At 38.4% G+C, this 18010-nt stretch overlaps 1 protein-coding gene across 30 annotated transcripts in view; it reads right to left on the bottom strand.

The window, feature by feature from the left end:
• Window positions 1-18010, bottom strand: part of SCAPER (S-phase cyclin A associated protein in the ER) — a 407833-nt gene that overhangs the window by 223537 nt on the left and 166286 nt on the right. For all 30 annotated transcript variants that reach the window (XM_081549564.1, XM_081549573.1, XM_081549582.1 and 27 more), the window contains one exon: window positions 9823-9959. In XM_081549564.1, the coding sequence (XP_081405690.1) occupies window positions 9823-9959 (137 nt within the window). The remainder of the gene's footprint in view (window positions 1-9822; window positions 9960-18010) is intronic.

Here is an 18010-nt window from a genome sequence, read left to right as displayed (position 1 = left end):
AGCTGTGTGACTGTGTTGGGGCAAGCCAACAAGACACAGTCAAGCAGATTACAACACTGTCTTAGCCCTCACTTCCTGCTTGCATAAAAGCCTGATGATCAGGTAGGGAAAAGACTCCAGGGTTGTCTTGGGTCTTTTCTAATCATGTACCCATCCCTGGGCATACATGTGGCCTTCCAGATTTCTCAGAGTATGTGGGAGATTTTCAAAGCCCTTGTTTCCCAAAGCATCTCAACCCTCAACCTTTCCCTGCAAGTTTTTATTAGTCAATTATTTATACTAGTTGTATATCCTTGCACTTGTGTGCTGTGCTTAGTTGCTCGGTCATGTCCAACTCTTCACGACCCCATGGACTATAGCCCACCAGGCTCCTCTGTCCATGGGGATTCTCCAGGCAAGAATACTGGAGTGGGTTGCCATGCCCTCCTTGCACCAGGTATCATCAATTAATACATTTGCCTTCAAATTGTTTTTGACAATTACCAGCAGGTAGTCTCCTCAGCTCTTGGAGAATTCTGAGTTAGGCAAAAGAAGGACAAACTCCTAAAACTAACCTTTCAGAGAACCATCAGACAGGTCAAAACCGTTATGGTTCTTTGAATACAAGATCTGTTCTTCTCCAGTATTAGGTACCTGTAACAGGGATGCAGCTTCTGCTGAGTTGGGAAGTTGAGATACGATCAAGGTAAGTTAAAATGCCACTACCCTCTTTTATGGGCTTCCCTGGTGGCTCAGACAGTAAAGAATCTGACTGCAACGCAGGAGACTTGGGTTTGATCCCTGGGTCAGGAAGATCCCCTGGAGAAGGGAATGGCAACCCACTACATTATTCTTGCTTAGAGAATTCCAAGGACAGAGGAGCCTGGCAGGCTACAGTCCATGGGGTTGCAAAGAGTTGGACACGACTGAGTGACTTTCACTTTTACCCTCTTTTAAAAAATTGAATTATAGTTAATCTATAATTTTGCACAGCAAAGTGACTCAGTGATACATATAAATGAATTTTTTCTTTTTCAGATTATTTTAAATTATTGGTTATTACAAGATATTGAGTACAGTTCCCTGTGCTCTACAGTAGATCCTTGCAGTTTATTTTATATATAATAGTATGTAAACGTTAATCTCAAACTATTTATCTATCCCCCTCACAACTATCCCACTTGAAAACCGTAAGTTTCTTTTCTATGTCTGTGAGTTCCTTTCTGTTTCACAAATAGGTTCATTTGTATCATTTTTTTTAGATCCTACATATAAGTGATATATGAGATTTGTCTTTCTCTGACTTATATCACTCACTTAGTATGATAATCTCTAGGTCCATCTGTGTTGCTGAAAATGGCATTATTTCATTCATTCTTTTTTTAACTGAAGTATAACTGCTTTCCAATGTTGTGTTAGTCTCTGCTGTACAATGAAGTGAATCAGCTATCTGTATACATATATACCCTCCCTTTTGATCTTCCTTCCCTCACATTCCACCATCTAGGTCATCACAGAACACCAAGCTGTGGTGCTCTATACATCATGTTCTCACTACCTATGCATTTTACACATGGTGGTGTATTTATGTCAAACTCAGTCTCTCAATTCATCCCACTCTCTCCCTCCCCCACTGTGTTCACATGTTTGTCCTCTACACCTGCATTTCTATTCTGCCCTGCAAATAGGTTCATCAGTACCATTTTTCTAGACTCCACATATATGTGTTACTATATGATATTTGTTTTTTTCTCTAACTTATTTCACTTCGTATGATATATTCTAGGTCCATCCACATCTCTACAAATGACCCAATTTCATTCTTTTTATGGTTGATTAAAATTCCATTATATATATGTACCACATCTTTTTTATCCATTCATCTGTCAACGGAAATTTAGGTTATTTCCATATCCTGGCTATTGTAAACAGTGCTTCAGTGAACCCTGGGGTACATGCGTCTCTTTCAATTATGGCTTTCTCAGGGTATATGCTCAATAGTGGGATTGGTAGTGGGTCATATGGTATTTCTATTTTTAGTTTTTTTAAGGAAACTATATTACTGTTCGGGAGAAGGAAATGGCAACCCACTCCAGTATTCTTGCCTAGAGAATCCCGTGGACAGAGGAGCCTGGTGGGCTGCTGTCCACAGGGTCTCACAGAGTCAGACACAACTGAAGCGACTTAGCATGCATGCATGCATTGGAGGAGGAAATGGCAACCCACTCCAGTATTCTTGCCTGGAGAATTCCAGGGACAGAGGAGCCTGGCGGGCTGCCGTCTATGGGGTCGCACAGAGTTGGACATGACTGAAGTGACTTAGCAGCAGCAGCACATTACTGTTCTCCCTAGTGGCATATCAATTTACATTCCCACCAACAGTGCAAGAGGGTTTCCTTTTCTCTACACCCTCTCCAGCATTTATCGTTTGTAGATTTTTTGATGATGGCCATTCTGATTGGTGTGAGGTGATACCTCATTGTAGTTTTGATTTGCATTTCTCTTAGTAATGTTGAGCATCTTTTTCATGTGTGTCTTGGCCACCTGTATGTCTTCTTTGATAAAATGTCTAGTTAGGTCTTGATACTGAGCTGCATGAGCTGTTTGTATACTTTGGAGATTAATCTTTTGTCCACTGCTTTGTTTGCAAATATTTTCTCCCATTCTGTGGACTGTCTTCCTCTTGTTTATGCTTTCCTTTGCTGTGAAAAAGCTTTTAAGTAGGTCCCATTTATGTCAAAAAGTGTTTTTCTTATGTTTTTTTCTAAGAGTTTTACAGTTTCAGGTCCTACATTTAGGTCTTTTATCCATTTTGAATTTAGTTTTGTGTATAGTGTTAGGGAGTGTTTTAACTTCATTCTTTTCCATATAGTTGTTTAGCTTTCCAAGAAACATTTATTGAAGAGACTATCTTTTCTCCACTGTATATTCTTGCCTCATTTGTCATAGATTAGGTGACCACAGGTGCACGAGATTGTCTCTGGACTTTTCTCTCCTGCATCATTGATCTTATTTTTGTTTTTGTGCAGTACCATATTGTCTTGATAACTGTAGCTATGTAGTATAGTCTGAAGCAGCCTAATTCTTACAGCTCCATTTTTCTTTTTCAAGATTGCTTTGTCTATTCAGGGTCTTTTGTATCAAAATGCAAATTTTAAAATTTTGATTCTAGTTCTGTGAAAAATGTTACTGGTAATTTGATAAGAACTGCACTGAATTTGTAGATTGCCTTGGGAAGCACAGTCATTTTGACAATATTGACTCTTCCAATCCAAGAACATGGTATAGCTTTCCATCTGTTTGTGTCATCTTTGATTTCTTTCATCAGTGCCTTATGCTTTTCAGAGTATAGGTCTTTTGTCTCCTTAGGCAGATTTATTCCAAGATATTATTTTTGATGCAATTATAAATGGGATTGTTTCTTTAATTTCTCTTTCTGATTTTTCATTGTCAGTGGATGAAAAAGCAGTAGATTACTGTGTATGCTACAACTTTATCAAATTCACTGATGGACTCTAGTAGTTTTCTGGTAGCATCTTTCTCTATGTATACTATGATGTCATCTGCAAACATTGACAGTTTTACTTCTTTTCCAGCTTGGATTCCTTTTTCTTCTCTGACTGCTATAGCTAGGAATTCCAAAACAATGCTGAATAAAAATGACAAGAATGGACATCCTTGTCTTGTTCCTGATATTAGAGGAAACGCTTTCAGATTTTCACCATTGAGTATGATGTTAGTTATGGGTTCGTCATATGTGGCCTTTATTATGTTGAGGTAGGTTTCCTCTATGCCCACTTTCTGAAGAGCACTTTTTTTATCGTAAACGGATGCTGAATTTTAGCAAAAGCTTTTTCTGCATCTACTGAGATGATCATAATGGTTTCTACACTTCAATTTGTTAATATGTTGTATCACACTGATTGATTTAGGGATACTAAAAAATCCTTAAATCCGTGGGATTAAACCCACTTGATTTCCTTTTACTGTATTGTTGGATTTAGCTTGCTAGAATTTTGTTGAGGATTTTTGCATCTATGTTCATCAGTGGTATTGGCCTATTATTTTATTTCAGTCTCATATTGGTAACAGGGTGATGATGGGAAGGCAGACATTTTTAAGAAGAACAAAATGCTTTGGCATATTTGAAAACAGTTCCTTATTCCCTGCTGTAAGCAAAAGCATTTTGCTGTGATACTCACTTTGAGAACCTGGTCAAGCTCTTAGAGGTGAAGTACACAGAAGTGTGGGGATCTTGTGTAGTTCTGACTCCCATACTTGTCCACCTTGAACATCTGGAGATTCATCAATTATAGTTCAGGTTCTCCTACCCTAGTGCTGATTTCCACAGAGGTTTCTGCTCTGGTTAAGTTGTGATTTTCTCTATTTGCTTATCTGTCTATCAAATTTGGAAGGCTGCATCCTACACTGTTACTTCATGTATCTTATGGATCTAAGAAGAGTTGCTGATTTTTCACTTTTTTCACATTTTTACCTGTTGTTAGGATGGAGTGAGTGATGATTTCCAAGCTTCCTATGTGCAGGACTAGAAATCAGAAGTATAATGGAATAATAAATGCAACTTTGTGTTGATAAATTCAACAACTGAGATGAAGTGGACAAACTACTTGAAAGACAAAATACCAAAACTGAAGAAGAAATACAAAATATGACTTCACTGATGAATTATATACATAATTTAAATAAGCAACTAATTCTAATCCTATAGAAACTCCTGCAGACACAGACAAATAGTTTTCAACCCACTTAAGCAAGCCAACATTCTCTTGATCACAAAACCCAAAGATATTTTAACTACAGATTGACATACATCAAAAGCATAAATGCACCAATCTTTTATAAACAGTTAGCAAACTTAATCCAACAATATACAAAAAAAAATTATATATAATGAGAAAATGGGGTTTATTAAAAGAGTATACGGTTGACTTAACACTCAAAAGTCAGTATAGAGTTATATACCCTACATGGGAATAGGATGCAAATTGTATTTCACTAAAGCTGTCATAACAAGTCAACATAACGCACCAAATTGATAAAATGAAAGAGTGCATTTCAATAGATGTAGAAAAGGCATTTGCGAATACGGTATATCAAGCTAAGAAAAAAACACTCAGGAAGTTAAGAATAGAATAAAGCCCCCTCCACCTGAGAAATGACATCTACAGAAATTGTAGGATATGATGTTATAGTCAATATAACTTAATAGTGAAAAACCTACTGCTTTCTCTCTAAGATCAGCACCAAAGCTTCTGTTTCATATTTTGTAAAAGGTGAGACACAGAGCAATAGACAATAGAAGAAAATAAACAGTATACTAAGTAGAAAAAAACAAATAAAACTGATTTTATTCTGATATGTTTATGTACATAAAGAAATCTTATAAATTTATGAAACTATTAGAGTTCATAAGTCTATTTGGAAAGGTCCCAATATCTAGTGGATATACAAATAGTAATTCTGTCTATATGCTAACAACAAAAAAATATTACAAATATAATTTTCAATAGCAACAAAAACTTAAAATATTAGGGATAAATTTAATGAAGTATTTGTAAAGCATTTAAACTGAAAATTACAAAAAACTACTAGAGAAATTAAATAAGCTCTAAACAAATGCAGATCCATATCTTATCATGAATTGGAAGATACAAAATTATCAGGATATCCTTTCTTCCTAAGCTTATCTACAGATCGGTGCAATGCCAATCAAAATCCCAAGAGACTTTTTAATTTTAGATACTAAAAACTGATCTTAATATTTTTGTGAAAATGTAAGACACTGGAAAAACAAAACTTCAAAAAGAAAACAAAGTTGATGGTATTTAGTCAATCGGTAAAGATAACCCTGTAGGCGAGACATCAAAAGAGACACAGATAAATAGAACAGTATTATGGACTCTATGGGAGAGGGCAAGGGAGGGATGACATGGGAGAATGGCAGTGAAGCATGTAAATTATCATATGTGAAACAAATCGCCAGTCCAGGTTCAATGCATGATACAGGGTGCTCGGGGCTGGTGTACTGGGATGACCCGGAGGGATGGGATGGGGAGAGAGGTGGAAGGAGGGTTCTGGAAGGGGAAAACATGTACACCCATGGTGGATTCATGTCAATGTATGGCAAAACAAATACAATATTGTAAAGTTAAAAAATAGAAAATAAACTAATTAAAAAAAAAGAAAACAAAGTTGAAGATTTCTATTGCTTTAAGACCACTACAAAGCTACTGTAATCAAGACAGTGTGAAAGGAACAGACCACAAGTAGATTCAGACTTCATGGGATGATTTATATTTTTTATTAGGTGTCAAAATAGAAAAACAGAGTAGAATAGGAGAGTCCAGAAATAGACTCACTGACGTAGGGGAGTTTTTTTTTTAACAAAAGTATTAAAACATTATAATGGGAAAGGAAATCTTTTCAGTGAATAGGGTTGGAACAACTGGCTGGCTCTACAGAAAAATAAACTTGGACCTATTCTTCATATCATACCCACTAATTTGTTTGAGCTGGATCATAAATCTAAACGCCAAAACTAAAATTACAAGGCTTCTAGAAAAAAATACTAAAGTTTTTTAACCTTTCATCAGACCAAATCCTCTTAGAACCCAGAAAGCACAAGACCTAAAAAGAACATATTGATAAAATAGACATCAACACGATTAAAAATACTTTTGCTTATCAATAGCTATTGTTAACAAAATGTATAGGCAAGCTCCAGATTCAGAAAAAAATTCGCATAACACATAACTGGCAAAGAACATGTAGCTAGAATATATAAACAACTCAAAGGTAAAATGACAAACAACTCAACTTTTAAAATGAGCAAAAACCTTCAACAGACACGTCATAAGGGAAGATATGAATGGTGAAAAATCATATGTAAAGATACTCAATACATATTATTAATCACTAAGGAAGTGCAAATTAGAATCACGAGATACAACTATGCTCACACTGGAATTAAGGTTAAAATTTTAAAAATTAAAAATACCAAGTATTGACAAATGTTGAGCTACTGGGGCTCCCCAAGGTTGCTGATGGAAGTGTAAAATAGTACCACCACTGTGAAAAACAGTGTGGAATTTCAGTTTTAAGTATTTATCCAAGAGAAATGAGAATGTAAATACACCTAAAGACTTGATAGAAGTTTAATTTACAAATGCCAAGTAAGTGGAAACCCAAATGTCTATTAACAGATGAACAGATAAAAATTTACGGAATATGCACACAATGCTATGTTCAGCAATGAAAAAAAACAAACTACACACATGTCACAACACAGATATATCTCAAAAATGGCATACAGTTGGCCCTTGAACAACATGGCATCGAACTACATGGGTCTACTTATACTTGGATTGCTTTCAATAGTAAATACCACACAATCCCCAGTTGGTTAAACCCATGGAGGTGGAACCATAGAGGAACTGCAGATATGGAGCACCAACTGTAAGTTATGTATGAATTTTTTGACTGAATGGAGAGTCAGTGCTCCTAACGCTCTCATTGTTCAAGGATCAACTGTACTTAGTAAGAGAAGTCAGCCACAAAGGCTTCATTTGTATGTGTTTCTAGAACAGGAAAAATTAACCTATGATGATAGAAAGCAGGTCAGTGGTTACCAAGAGCCAAGGGTGGTGAAAGACTGCCTGGAAAGAGACACAAAGACACTGTGAAACAATGCAAAGGCTCTTATGGATTATACATGAGTATGTAGGTTTGACAAAACTCAACAAACTGTATATTAGAGATCTCTACATTCATTTATGTAAATCATAATGCAATGAAAAAAGTCTTTTGATATAGGTATGTAAGCATAAAAAGGATACATATATGCCAAAAAATTAGCAGCATCAGAATTAAAGGATTTTTCCTATAACTTAAAGATTTCCTTTAATAACCCAGCATTACTATATATGTATCAGGGCCTGAAGGACAGCCTCACTGAAAAGGTTAACATTTGAGCAAAGACCTGAAGGAGGTAACAGTGCTAAGCTCTGTGGATATATGTGGGAGAGCTGTCCAGAAAGAGGAAAACTGGAGTGTAAAAGCCCTGAGGCTTTGAGAAGAGAAGTGACATGATCTGACATGTTAACAGGTTCACTTTGGTCAGCATGTTTAGAATAGACTGTGAGAAGCCAAGGATAGGAACAAAGAGACCAGTCAGGGAAGTACGGAAATAATTCAGGTGAGATATGATGGAGGCTTGATTGAGGGGGGAGGTAGTCATGTTAGAGAAAGACAGTCTCTGAATGTACTTTTAGCAAAGCTAATATGATTTGCAGTTAGGCTAGATGAGACGTGGGAGAAAGAAAAAGGTCAAGGACAATTTCAAGAGTTTTGGCATACACAACTAGAATAGAGTACCTGGTTATTAATATAGAGAAAATTAGAAGGGAGAGGTTTTAGAGGGGCAGATGCAGAGAAGAAAGCAGGAACTTGTTTTGGACACACTGAATTTGAGTACAATTGAAGAGATATAAAACTAGTAGTCATCAACTGGTGGAGAATATTTCAAGACAAATACCTGGTGAACTAACCAAAGGAATGTGTACATAGAGAAAAAAAAGAAAGGTCCAAAGGATGGACTCAATACCATTTCTGGAGGTCAGCAAGTTCTCAGCATAAACTAGAAACGAAGGTCAGTAATACCCTAAAGTATATACGGCAAAACTATTCTTAGAAAATTCAAGGAACTACAAAACAACAACAACCAAAAAAGCCTTTTCTATTCTTTGCTTGAATGAGTACTCTCAAGTTTCCTCTGATTATGTAAGATGAAATGGACATCTTTAACTGCAATCTGAAATTGGAAACTATAGAGAGATAATACCTGTTCACCATTATTCTAGACCTGTATAATTCCACAGGTCAAGCTTCTCTTTTTCTAACCATTTAGGAATAAAGGTGCAACAACATATTCAGACAACCTTTCTTCATATAGCAAAGAATTATTTCCTAAGGAGGAGCTACACTTGTGTCCTGGAACAAGACTCATCAGTCATCATATGATGCTTAGAGCTTGTGAGGTAATGATGTACTACACAGCTGTCTGATCCTCAGATGTCACTTTGGAGGGTGATGATAAACTACAGGTCTGACAACTCACTTTCCATTTCAAGATATTTCTTGAACTTTCTCTTGTTGTGACAGGCAACCAAATTGATTAAACCTAGTCATGGGATTTGACACTACAGCCAGCAGACTTCTATTTGTTGATTGCTATTGATTTTCTTTGATACTTCATTTAAAAATCAATAGTTGGAAAGAAAAATAGGCTTGGTTTACACATACTTAAACATACTATTGTATGCTGAAGGAGGCACAAGTTTGGCAGGGCTTTGGCATCCAATTATAAGAAGAGCTCTTAACAGGTGAAAGCAAGGGCTTTAGATCGATATTCAGTTTTCTTTCTCAATCAAAGAAAGTGGCTATAAATTAGGCTCATCAGTATTATTTTCAAGGCTTTCTTGAAGCAAACAAGTTTAAACTTTTGGGGAGGGGCAGAGTCTTCCTTGGATTTACATTACAAATGATACATCACTAAAACTTTTTCCTTGTTTTTAAGCATATTTATAGTACATGAAGGCTTCCCTGGTGGCTTGGCCAGTAAAGAATTTGCCTGCAATGCAGGAGACCCGGGTTTGATCCCTAGATCAGGAAGATCCCCTAGAGAAGGAAATGGCTACCCACTCCCATATTCTTGCCTGGAGAATTCCATGGACAGAGGAGTCTGGTGAGCTACAGTCCAAGGGGTCACAAAGACTCAGACATGACTGAGAGACTAACAATTTCACTTTTTTCTTTTCATGGTACCTGAAGTTCATCCGCGCTTTTATCTTTTTGGCTTTCTTTTTATTTTTCTGCCGCTCTTCTCCATCTTTCAAAGGCTCTGGTGGAGCTGTACTTTCAACCACAATGTCAATAACATATTTCTTTAAGGAAAGGTGCTCCTGCAAGATAAATAAATGAAATAATAATTAAAAACAACATAACATTGCTACAGACTACAGTGAATATAAAAGAATACACAGATGAAAGTAAAAGTAATCTCTATGAAACACTGGCTTCAAAAATTGCTTTGGTAGAGAGGCGGGGCTAAGATGGCGGAGGAATAGGACGGAGAGACCACTCTCTCCTCTACAAATTTATCGAAAGAACATCTGAACGCTGACCAAACTTCACAAAACTACTTCTGAAGGCTGGCTGAGGACATCAGGCTTCCACAAAAACTGCGCATTATCTTCAAAAGAGGTAGGAGAAATTATAAAAGATAAAAAGAGAGACAAAAGAGTTAGGGACGGAGACCCGTCCCGGGGAGGGAGTCGTAAAAGAGGAGGAATTTCCAAGCACCAGGAAACCCTCTCACCGGCGGGTGTGGGGGAGGATTTTTTATCTCGGAGGGCAACGTAACTGGGAGGAAAAAATAAATAAAATCCACAGATTACGTGCCTAAAGCAACTCCCAGCAAAGAACCCCAGACGCTCGCATCATCCGCCACCAGCAAGTGGGGGCTGAACGGAGAGGAGCCGGCGGCATTGCCTAGGGTAAGGACCGGGCCCGAGTGCCCCGAGGGCGATCTGAGGGAGCTAACCTGAAATAGTAACCTAAACTGTGGGACAGCGAGAGAGAGAGAGAACTATCACGCGAAAAGCCCAACTCTAAGGCACTGCCGGCCCGCTCACAGAACAAAGGACTGAGCGATACCAGAGGAGAGCTAGCCGGCTGCGGACCGCCCCATCCCCCGCCGGACATAGCGGGCAGGCGGGGCCCGCGAGAGCCGGAAAGGGGCAAACTCGGCTCCAGAGAGGGCACCCCCTACCAAACTGCAAACAGGCTCCCAGTTTCTAAGCAAAGACTGCCTGAGATCCCGGAGGGTCGACAGCCGCCGGGAGGGTCGCAGCCAGAGACCAGCTCCCCAGAACCGACACAAAGCACACCGGAGCCGGGCGCGCCCGTAAACCGAGGCGGGGACCAGGGTGGTGATAAGCCGCACCGCCCCAACAGGGGACAGCGCCCTCGCCAAACTTCTGGCCGCCTGGGCAGCTCCGACCGGGAACGGCACAAGCCGCGGGCGAAACCGAGTCTGCGCCTTTGTGGAGTAACCGGGAGCCTGAACCTGAGCGGCTTAGACCTGGGAAGTGCACGCAGCTCAGGGCCCGCTCCCCGGCCGAGTAACCTGAAGCCTGAGCAGGGTAGACGGGGAAAGCACACACGCCGTGAGCGGGGGCGAACCCAGTGCGGCCGAGACACTGCGAGCTTACCACACGCACGCCAGAATTGCAGTGTTCCTTCCTCTCCACAGCACGATTGAACAAGCGAACCTAAAGAGATCACCTCCACCGCTTTGTTGCAGGGCGGAAATTAGATACTGAAGAGATCTCCAAACAGAAGCCAAATAAACAGAGGGAAGCGCTTTGGAAGGGACAGGCCAACAGATTAAGATCCCTGTAGTTAATACCGACTGCATTAAAAAGGACCTATAGATCTTGAAAAGTATAAGCAGGAATAAGGATCTATCTAAAACTGAGCAGATCCACACTGCTCACAACAGCTCCAGAGAAAGTCCGGGATATATATATTTTTTAATATTATTATTATTTTTTTTTTAATTTTTTTAATTTTTTTTAATTAAAAAAAATTTTTTTTTCTCTTCTTTCCTTTTTCTTCAAGTCCTCTATTACACCTTTAACTTTCATTTTCATAACCCACTATTAACTTGCAAAAAAAAAAAAAACCCTATTTTTGAAGCAAACTACATACATATATCTTATACCTTTTGTGTTTTCTTTTTTTTAATGTTTTTTTTCCTGTTCTACATATTTTTACTGTTTCTTTTTTTACTGTTTTACTGTTTTTTTTCTTTTTACACTGTTTCCTTTTTTCTTTTGTTTTAGATTGTAAGTTTTATAAGAGTCTAACCGCTACTCTAGATTTTTAATCTTTGTTTTACATATTTGATATCAACTTTGTACATTTAAGAACCCAATCTTTAGGACCCATTTTTACTCAGGAGTGTGATCACTGGCCTGATTACTCTCTCCCCCTATTGATGCTCTTTCTTCTCCCCCAGGGAACCTCTATCTCCCACCCTCCTCCTTCTCTTCTCAACCCAATTCTGTGAATCTCTGAGGGTGTTCTGGGTACCGGAGAACACTTCAGGAACAGGATACTGCCCAGATCTCTCTCTCCCCTCTTAATTCCTCCCTTTCTACTCATGCTCACCTCTATTACCTTCCTCCCCCCTCTCTATGTATCTCTGTGAATCACTCTGAGGGTTCCAAACTGTGGAAAGCACAGAGGGAAGTGCTTACTGGCTAGATTGCTCTCTCCACATTTGAATTCCCCTCTTCCCCTCCTGGTCACCTCAACCCACCCCCCCCACCTCATCTCTCCATGTAACTCAGTGAACCTTTCTGGGTATCCCTCACTGTGGAGAATCTTTTCACCATTAACCTAAAAGTTTTATTATTGAGGCTGTATGGAAGGAGAAGTCTTGAGGCTACTGCAAGAATAAGACTGAAAGCCAGGGGAAACATTAATTAATAAGAGACCATCCAATAGCTTCCATAAATTCACTGAAACCAAGCTCCACCCAAGAGACAATAAGTTCCAGAGCAAGACATACCACACAAATTCTCCAGCAACGCAGGAACATAGACCTGAGCATCAATATACAGGCTGCCCAGAGGCACACCAAATCCATAGACATCTCAAAAATTAATACTGGTCACTCCATTACACTCTAGAGAGCAGAAATCCAGCTCCACCCACCAGAACACCGACACAAGCTCCCCCAACCAGGAAACCTTGACAAGCCACCTGTCCAACCCCAACCGCAGTGAGGAACCTCCACAACAAAGAGGAACTTCATACTACCAGAATACAGAAGGGCCACGCCTAACACAGCAATCTAAACAAGATGAAAAGGCAGAGAAATACTCAGCAAGTAAAGGAAAATGAGAAATGCCCACAAAGCCAAACAAAAGAGGAGGAGATAGGGAATCTATCTGAAAAAGAATTTAGAATAAGGATAATAAAAATGATCCAAAATCTTGAAAGCAAAATGGAGTTACAGATAAATAGCCTGGAGACAAAGATTGAGAAGATGCAAGAAATGTTTATCAAGGACTTAGAAGAAATAAAAAGGAATCAAAATAGAATGAATAATGAAATAAAGGAGATAAAAGACACTCTGGAGGGAACCAACAGTAGAATAACGGAGGCAGAAGATAGGATAAGTGAGGTAGAAGATAGAATGATGGAAATAAACGAAGCAGAGAGGAAAAAAGAAAAAAGAATCAAAAGAAATGAGGAAAACCTCCGGGACCTCTGGGACAATATGAAACAACCCACCATTCGAATCATAGGAGTCCCAGAAGAAGAAGATAAAAGGAAAGGCCATGAAAAAATACTCGAGGAGATAATAGTTGAGAATTTCCCTAAATTGAGGAAAGAAATAGTCACAGAAGTCCAAGAAACCCAGAGAGTTCCAAACAGGATAAACCCAAGGCGAAACACCCCAAGACACATATTAATCAAATTAACAAAGATCAAACACAAAGAACAAATATTAAAAGCAGCAAGGGAAAAACAACAAATAACACACAAGGGGATCCCCATAAGGATAACAGCTGATCTTTCAATAGAAACCCTTCAGGCTAGAAGGGAATGGCAGGACATACTTAAAGTAATGAAAGAGAATAATCTACAACCCAGATTACTGTACCCAGCAAGGATCTCATTCAGATATGAAGGAGAATTCAAAAGCTTTACAGACAAGCAAGAGCTGAGGGAATTCAGCACCACCAAACCAGCTCTCCAGCAAATGCTAAAGGATCTTCTCTAAACAGGAAACACAGAAAGGATGTTTCAACACGAACTCAAAACAACAAAGTAAATGGCAACGGGATCATACTTATCAATAATTACCTTAAATGTAAATGGGTTGAATGCCCCAACCAAAAGACAAAGGCTTGCTGAATGGATACAAAAACAAGACCCCTATATATGCTGTCTACAAGAGACCCACCTCAAAACTAGGGACACACACAGGCTGAAAGTGAAAGGATGGAAAAACATATTCCATGCAAACGGAGACCAAAAGAAAGCAGGAGTCGCAATACTCATTTCAGATAAAATAGACTTTAAAATAAAGGATGTGAAAAGGGACAAAGAAGGACACTACATAAAGATCAAAGGATCAATTCAAGAAGAAGACGTAACAATCATAAATATATATGCACCCAACATAGGAGCACCACAATATATAAGGCAAATACTAACAAGTATGAAAGGGGAAATTAACAATAACACAATAATAGTGGGAGACTTTAATACTCCACTCACGCATATGGATAGATCAACTAAACAGAAAATTAACAAGGAAACACAAACTTTAAATGATACAATAGACAAATTAGATTTAATTGATATTTACAGGAGTTTCCACCCCAAAACAATCAATTTCACCTTTTTCTCAAGTGCACATGGAACTTTCTCCAGGATAGATCACATCCTGGGCCATAAATCTAGCCTTGGTAAATTCAAAAAAATTGAAATCATCCCAGCCATCTTCTCTGACCACAATCCAGTAAGATTAGACCTCAATTACAGGAAAAAACTATTAAAAGTTCCAACATATGGAGGCTAAACAACACGCTTCTGAATAACCAACAAATCACAGAAGAAATCAAAAAAGAAATAAAATTATGCATAGAAACGAATGAAAATGAAAGCACAACAACCCAAAACCTATGGGACACTGTAAAAGCAATACTAAGGGGAAGGTTCATAGCAATACAGGCGTACCTCAAGAAACAAGAAAAAAATCAAATAAATCAACTAACTCTACACCTAAAGCAACTAGAGAAGGAAGAAATGAAAAACCCCAGGGTCAGTAGAAGGAAAGAAATCTTAAAAATTAGGGCAGAAATAAATGCAAAAGAAACAAAAGAGACCATAGCAAAAATCAACAAAACTAAAAGCTGGTTTTTCGAGAAGATAAACAAAATTGATAAGCCATTAGCCAGACTCATCAAGAAACAAAGGGAGAAGAATCAGATCAACAAAATTAGAAATGAAAATGGAGAGATCACAACAGACTCCACAGAAATACAAAGGATCATAAGAGACTACTACCAACAGCTATATGCCAATAAAATGGACAACTTGGAAGAAATGGACAAATTCTTAGAAAAGTATAACTTTCCAAAACTGAACCAGGAAGAAATAGAAGATCTTAACAGACCCATCACAAGCACGGAAATCGAAACTGTAATCAGAAATCTTCCAGCAAACAAAAGCCCAGGACCAGACGGCTTCACAGCGGAATTCTACCAAAAATTTAGAGAAGAGCTAACACCTATCCTACTCAAACTCTTCCAGAAAATTGCAGAAGATGGTAAACTTCCAAACTCATTCTATGAGGCCACCATCACCCTAATTCCAAAACCAGACAAAGATGTCACAAAAAAGGAAAACTACAGGCCAATATCACTGATGAACATAGATGCAAAAATCCTTAATAAAATTCTAGCAAACAGAATCCAACATCATATTAAAAAGATCATACATCATGACCAAGTGGGCTTTATCCCAGGAATGCAAGGTTTTTTTAACATCCGCAAATCAATCAATGTAATACACCACATTAACAAATTGAAAGAAAAAAACCATATGGTTATCTCAATAGATGCAGAAAAAGCCTTTGACAAAATTCAGCATCCATTTATGATTAAAACCCTCCAGAAAGCAGGAATAGAAGGAACATATCTCAACATAATAAAAGCTATATATGACAAACCCACAGCAAACATTATCCTCAATGGTGAAAAATTGAAAGCATTTCCCCTAAAGTCAGGAACAAGGCAAGGATGCCCACTTTCACCACTACTATTCAACATAGTTTTGGAAGTTTTGGCCACAGCAATCAGAGCTGAAAAAGAAATAAAAGGAATACAGATAGGAAAAGAAGAAGTAAAACTCTCACTGTTTGCAGATGACATGATCCTCTACATAGAAAACCCTAAAGACTCTACTAGAAAATTACTAGAGTTGATCAATAAATATAGTAAAGTTGCAGGATATAAAATTAACACACAGAAATCCCTTGCATTCCTATACTCCAATATTGAGAAAACAGAAAGAGAAATTAAGGAAACAATACCATTCACCACTGCATCAAAAAGAATAAAATACTTAGGAATATATCTACCTAAAGAAACAAAAGACTTATATATAGAAAACTATAAAACACTGATGAAAGAAATCAAAGAGGACACAAACAGATGGAGAAATATACCGTGTTCATGGATTGGAAGAATTAATATAGTGAAAATGAGTATTCTACCCAAAGCAATCTACAGATTCAATGCAATCCCTATCAAGCTACCAATGGTATTTTTCACAGAACTAGAACAAATCATCTCACAATTTGTATGGAAATATAAGAAACCTCAAATAGCCAAAGCAATCTTGAGGAAGAAGAATGGAACTGGAGGAATCAACCTGCCTGACTTCAGGCTCTACTACAAAGCCACAGTCATCAAGACAGTATGGTATTGGCACAAAGATAGAAATATAGATCAATGGAACAAAATAGAAAGCCCAGAGATAAACCCACGCACATATGGACACCTTATCTTCGACAAAGGAGGCAAGAATATACAATGGAGAAAAGACAATCTCTTTAACAAGTGGTGCTGGGAAAACTGGTCAACCACTTGTAAAAGAATGAAACTAGAACACTTCCTAACACCGTACACAAAAATAAACTCAAAATGGATTAAAGATCTAAACGTAAGACCAGAAACAATAAAACTCCTAGAGGAAAACATAGGCAAAACACTCTCCGACATAAATCACAGCAGGATCCTCCATGACCCACCTCCCAGAATATTGGAAATAAAAGCAAAAATAAACAAATGGGACCTAATTAAAATTAAAAGCTTTTGCACAACAAAGGAAACTATAAACAAGGTGAAAAGACAGCCTTCAGAATGGGAGAAAATAATAGCAAATGAAGCAACAGACAAACAATTAATCTCAAAAATATACAAGCAACTTCTGCAGCTGTATTCCCGAAAAATAAACGACCCGATCAAAAAATGGGCCAAAGAACTAAACAGACATTTCTCCAAAGAAGACATACAGATGGCTAACAAACACATGAAAAGATGCTCAACATCACTCATTATTAGAGAAATGCAAATCAAAACCACAATGAGGTATCATTTCACACCAGTCAGAATGGCTGCTATCCAAAAGTCTACAAGCAATAAATGCTGGAGAGGGTGTGGAGAAAAGGGAACCCTCTTACACTGTTGGTGGGAATGCAAACTAGTACAGCCACTATGGAGAACAGTGTGGAGATTCCTTAAAAAACTGGGAATAGAACTGCCATATGACCCAGCAATCCCACTGCTGGGCATATACACCGAGGAAACCAGAATTGAAAGAGACGCGTGTACCCCAATGTTCATCGCAGCACTGTTTACAATAGCCAGGACATGGAAGCAACCTAGATGTCCATCAGCAGACGAATGGATAAGGAAGCTGTGGTACATATACACAATGGAATATTACTCAGCCATTAAAAAAAAATACATTTGAATCGGTTCTACTGAGATGGATGAAACTGGAGCCCATTATACAGAGTGAAGTAAGCCAGAAAGAAAAACAACAATACAGTATACTAATGCATATATATGGAATTTGAAAGATGGTAACGATAACCCTATATGCGAGACAGAATAAGAGACACAGATGCATGGAACAATTTTATGGACTCTGAGGGAGAAGGTGAGGGTGGGACGTTCTGGGAGAATGGCATTGAGACATGTGTATTGTCATATGTGAAACAGAGCACCATTCCATGTTCGATGCATGTGACAAGGGCTCAGGGCCGGGGCAATGGGATGATCCAGAAGGATGGGATGGGGAGGGAGGTGGGTGGGGGGTCCGGGAAGGGGAACACATGTAAACCCATGGCTGATTCATGTCA

This window comes from Giraffa tippelskirchi, chromosome 12, assembly GCF_054371585.1.
Source record: "Giraffa tippelskirchi isolate mGirTip1 chromosome 12, T2T-mGirTip1v1.2.pri, whole genome shotgun sequence".
In the NCBI taxonomy this organism is placed as follows: Eukaryota; Metazoa; Chordata; class Mammalia; order Artiodactyla; family Giraffidae; genus Giraffa; species Giraffa tippelskirchi.
Note: the sequence above shows the minus strand (reverse complement) of the source record. Positions and strands in the feature narration are given on the sequence as shown.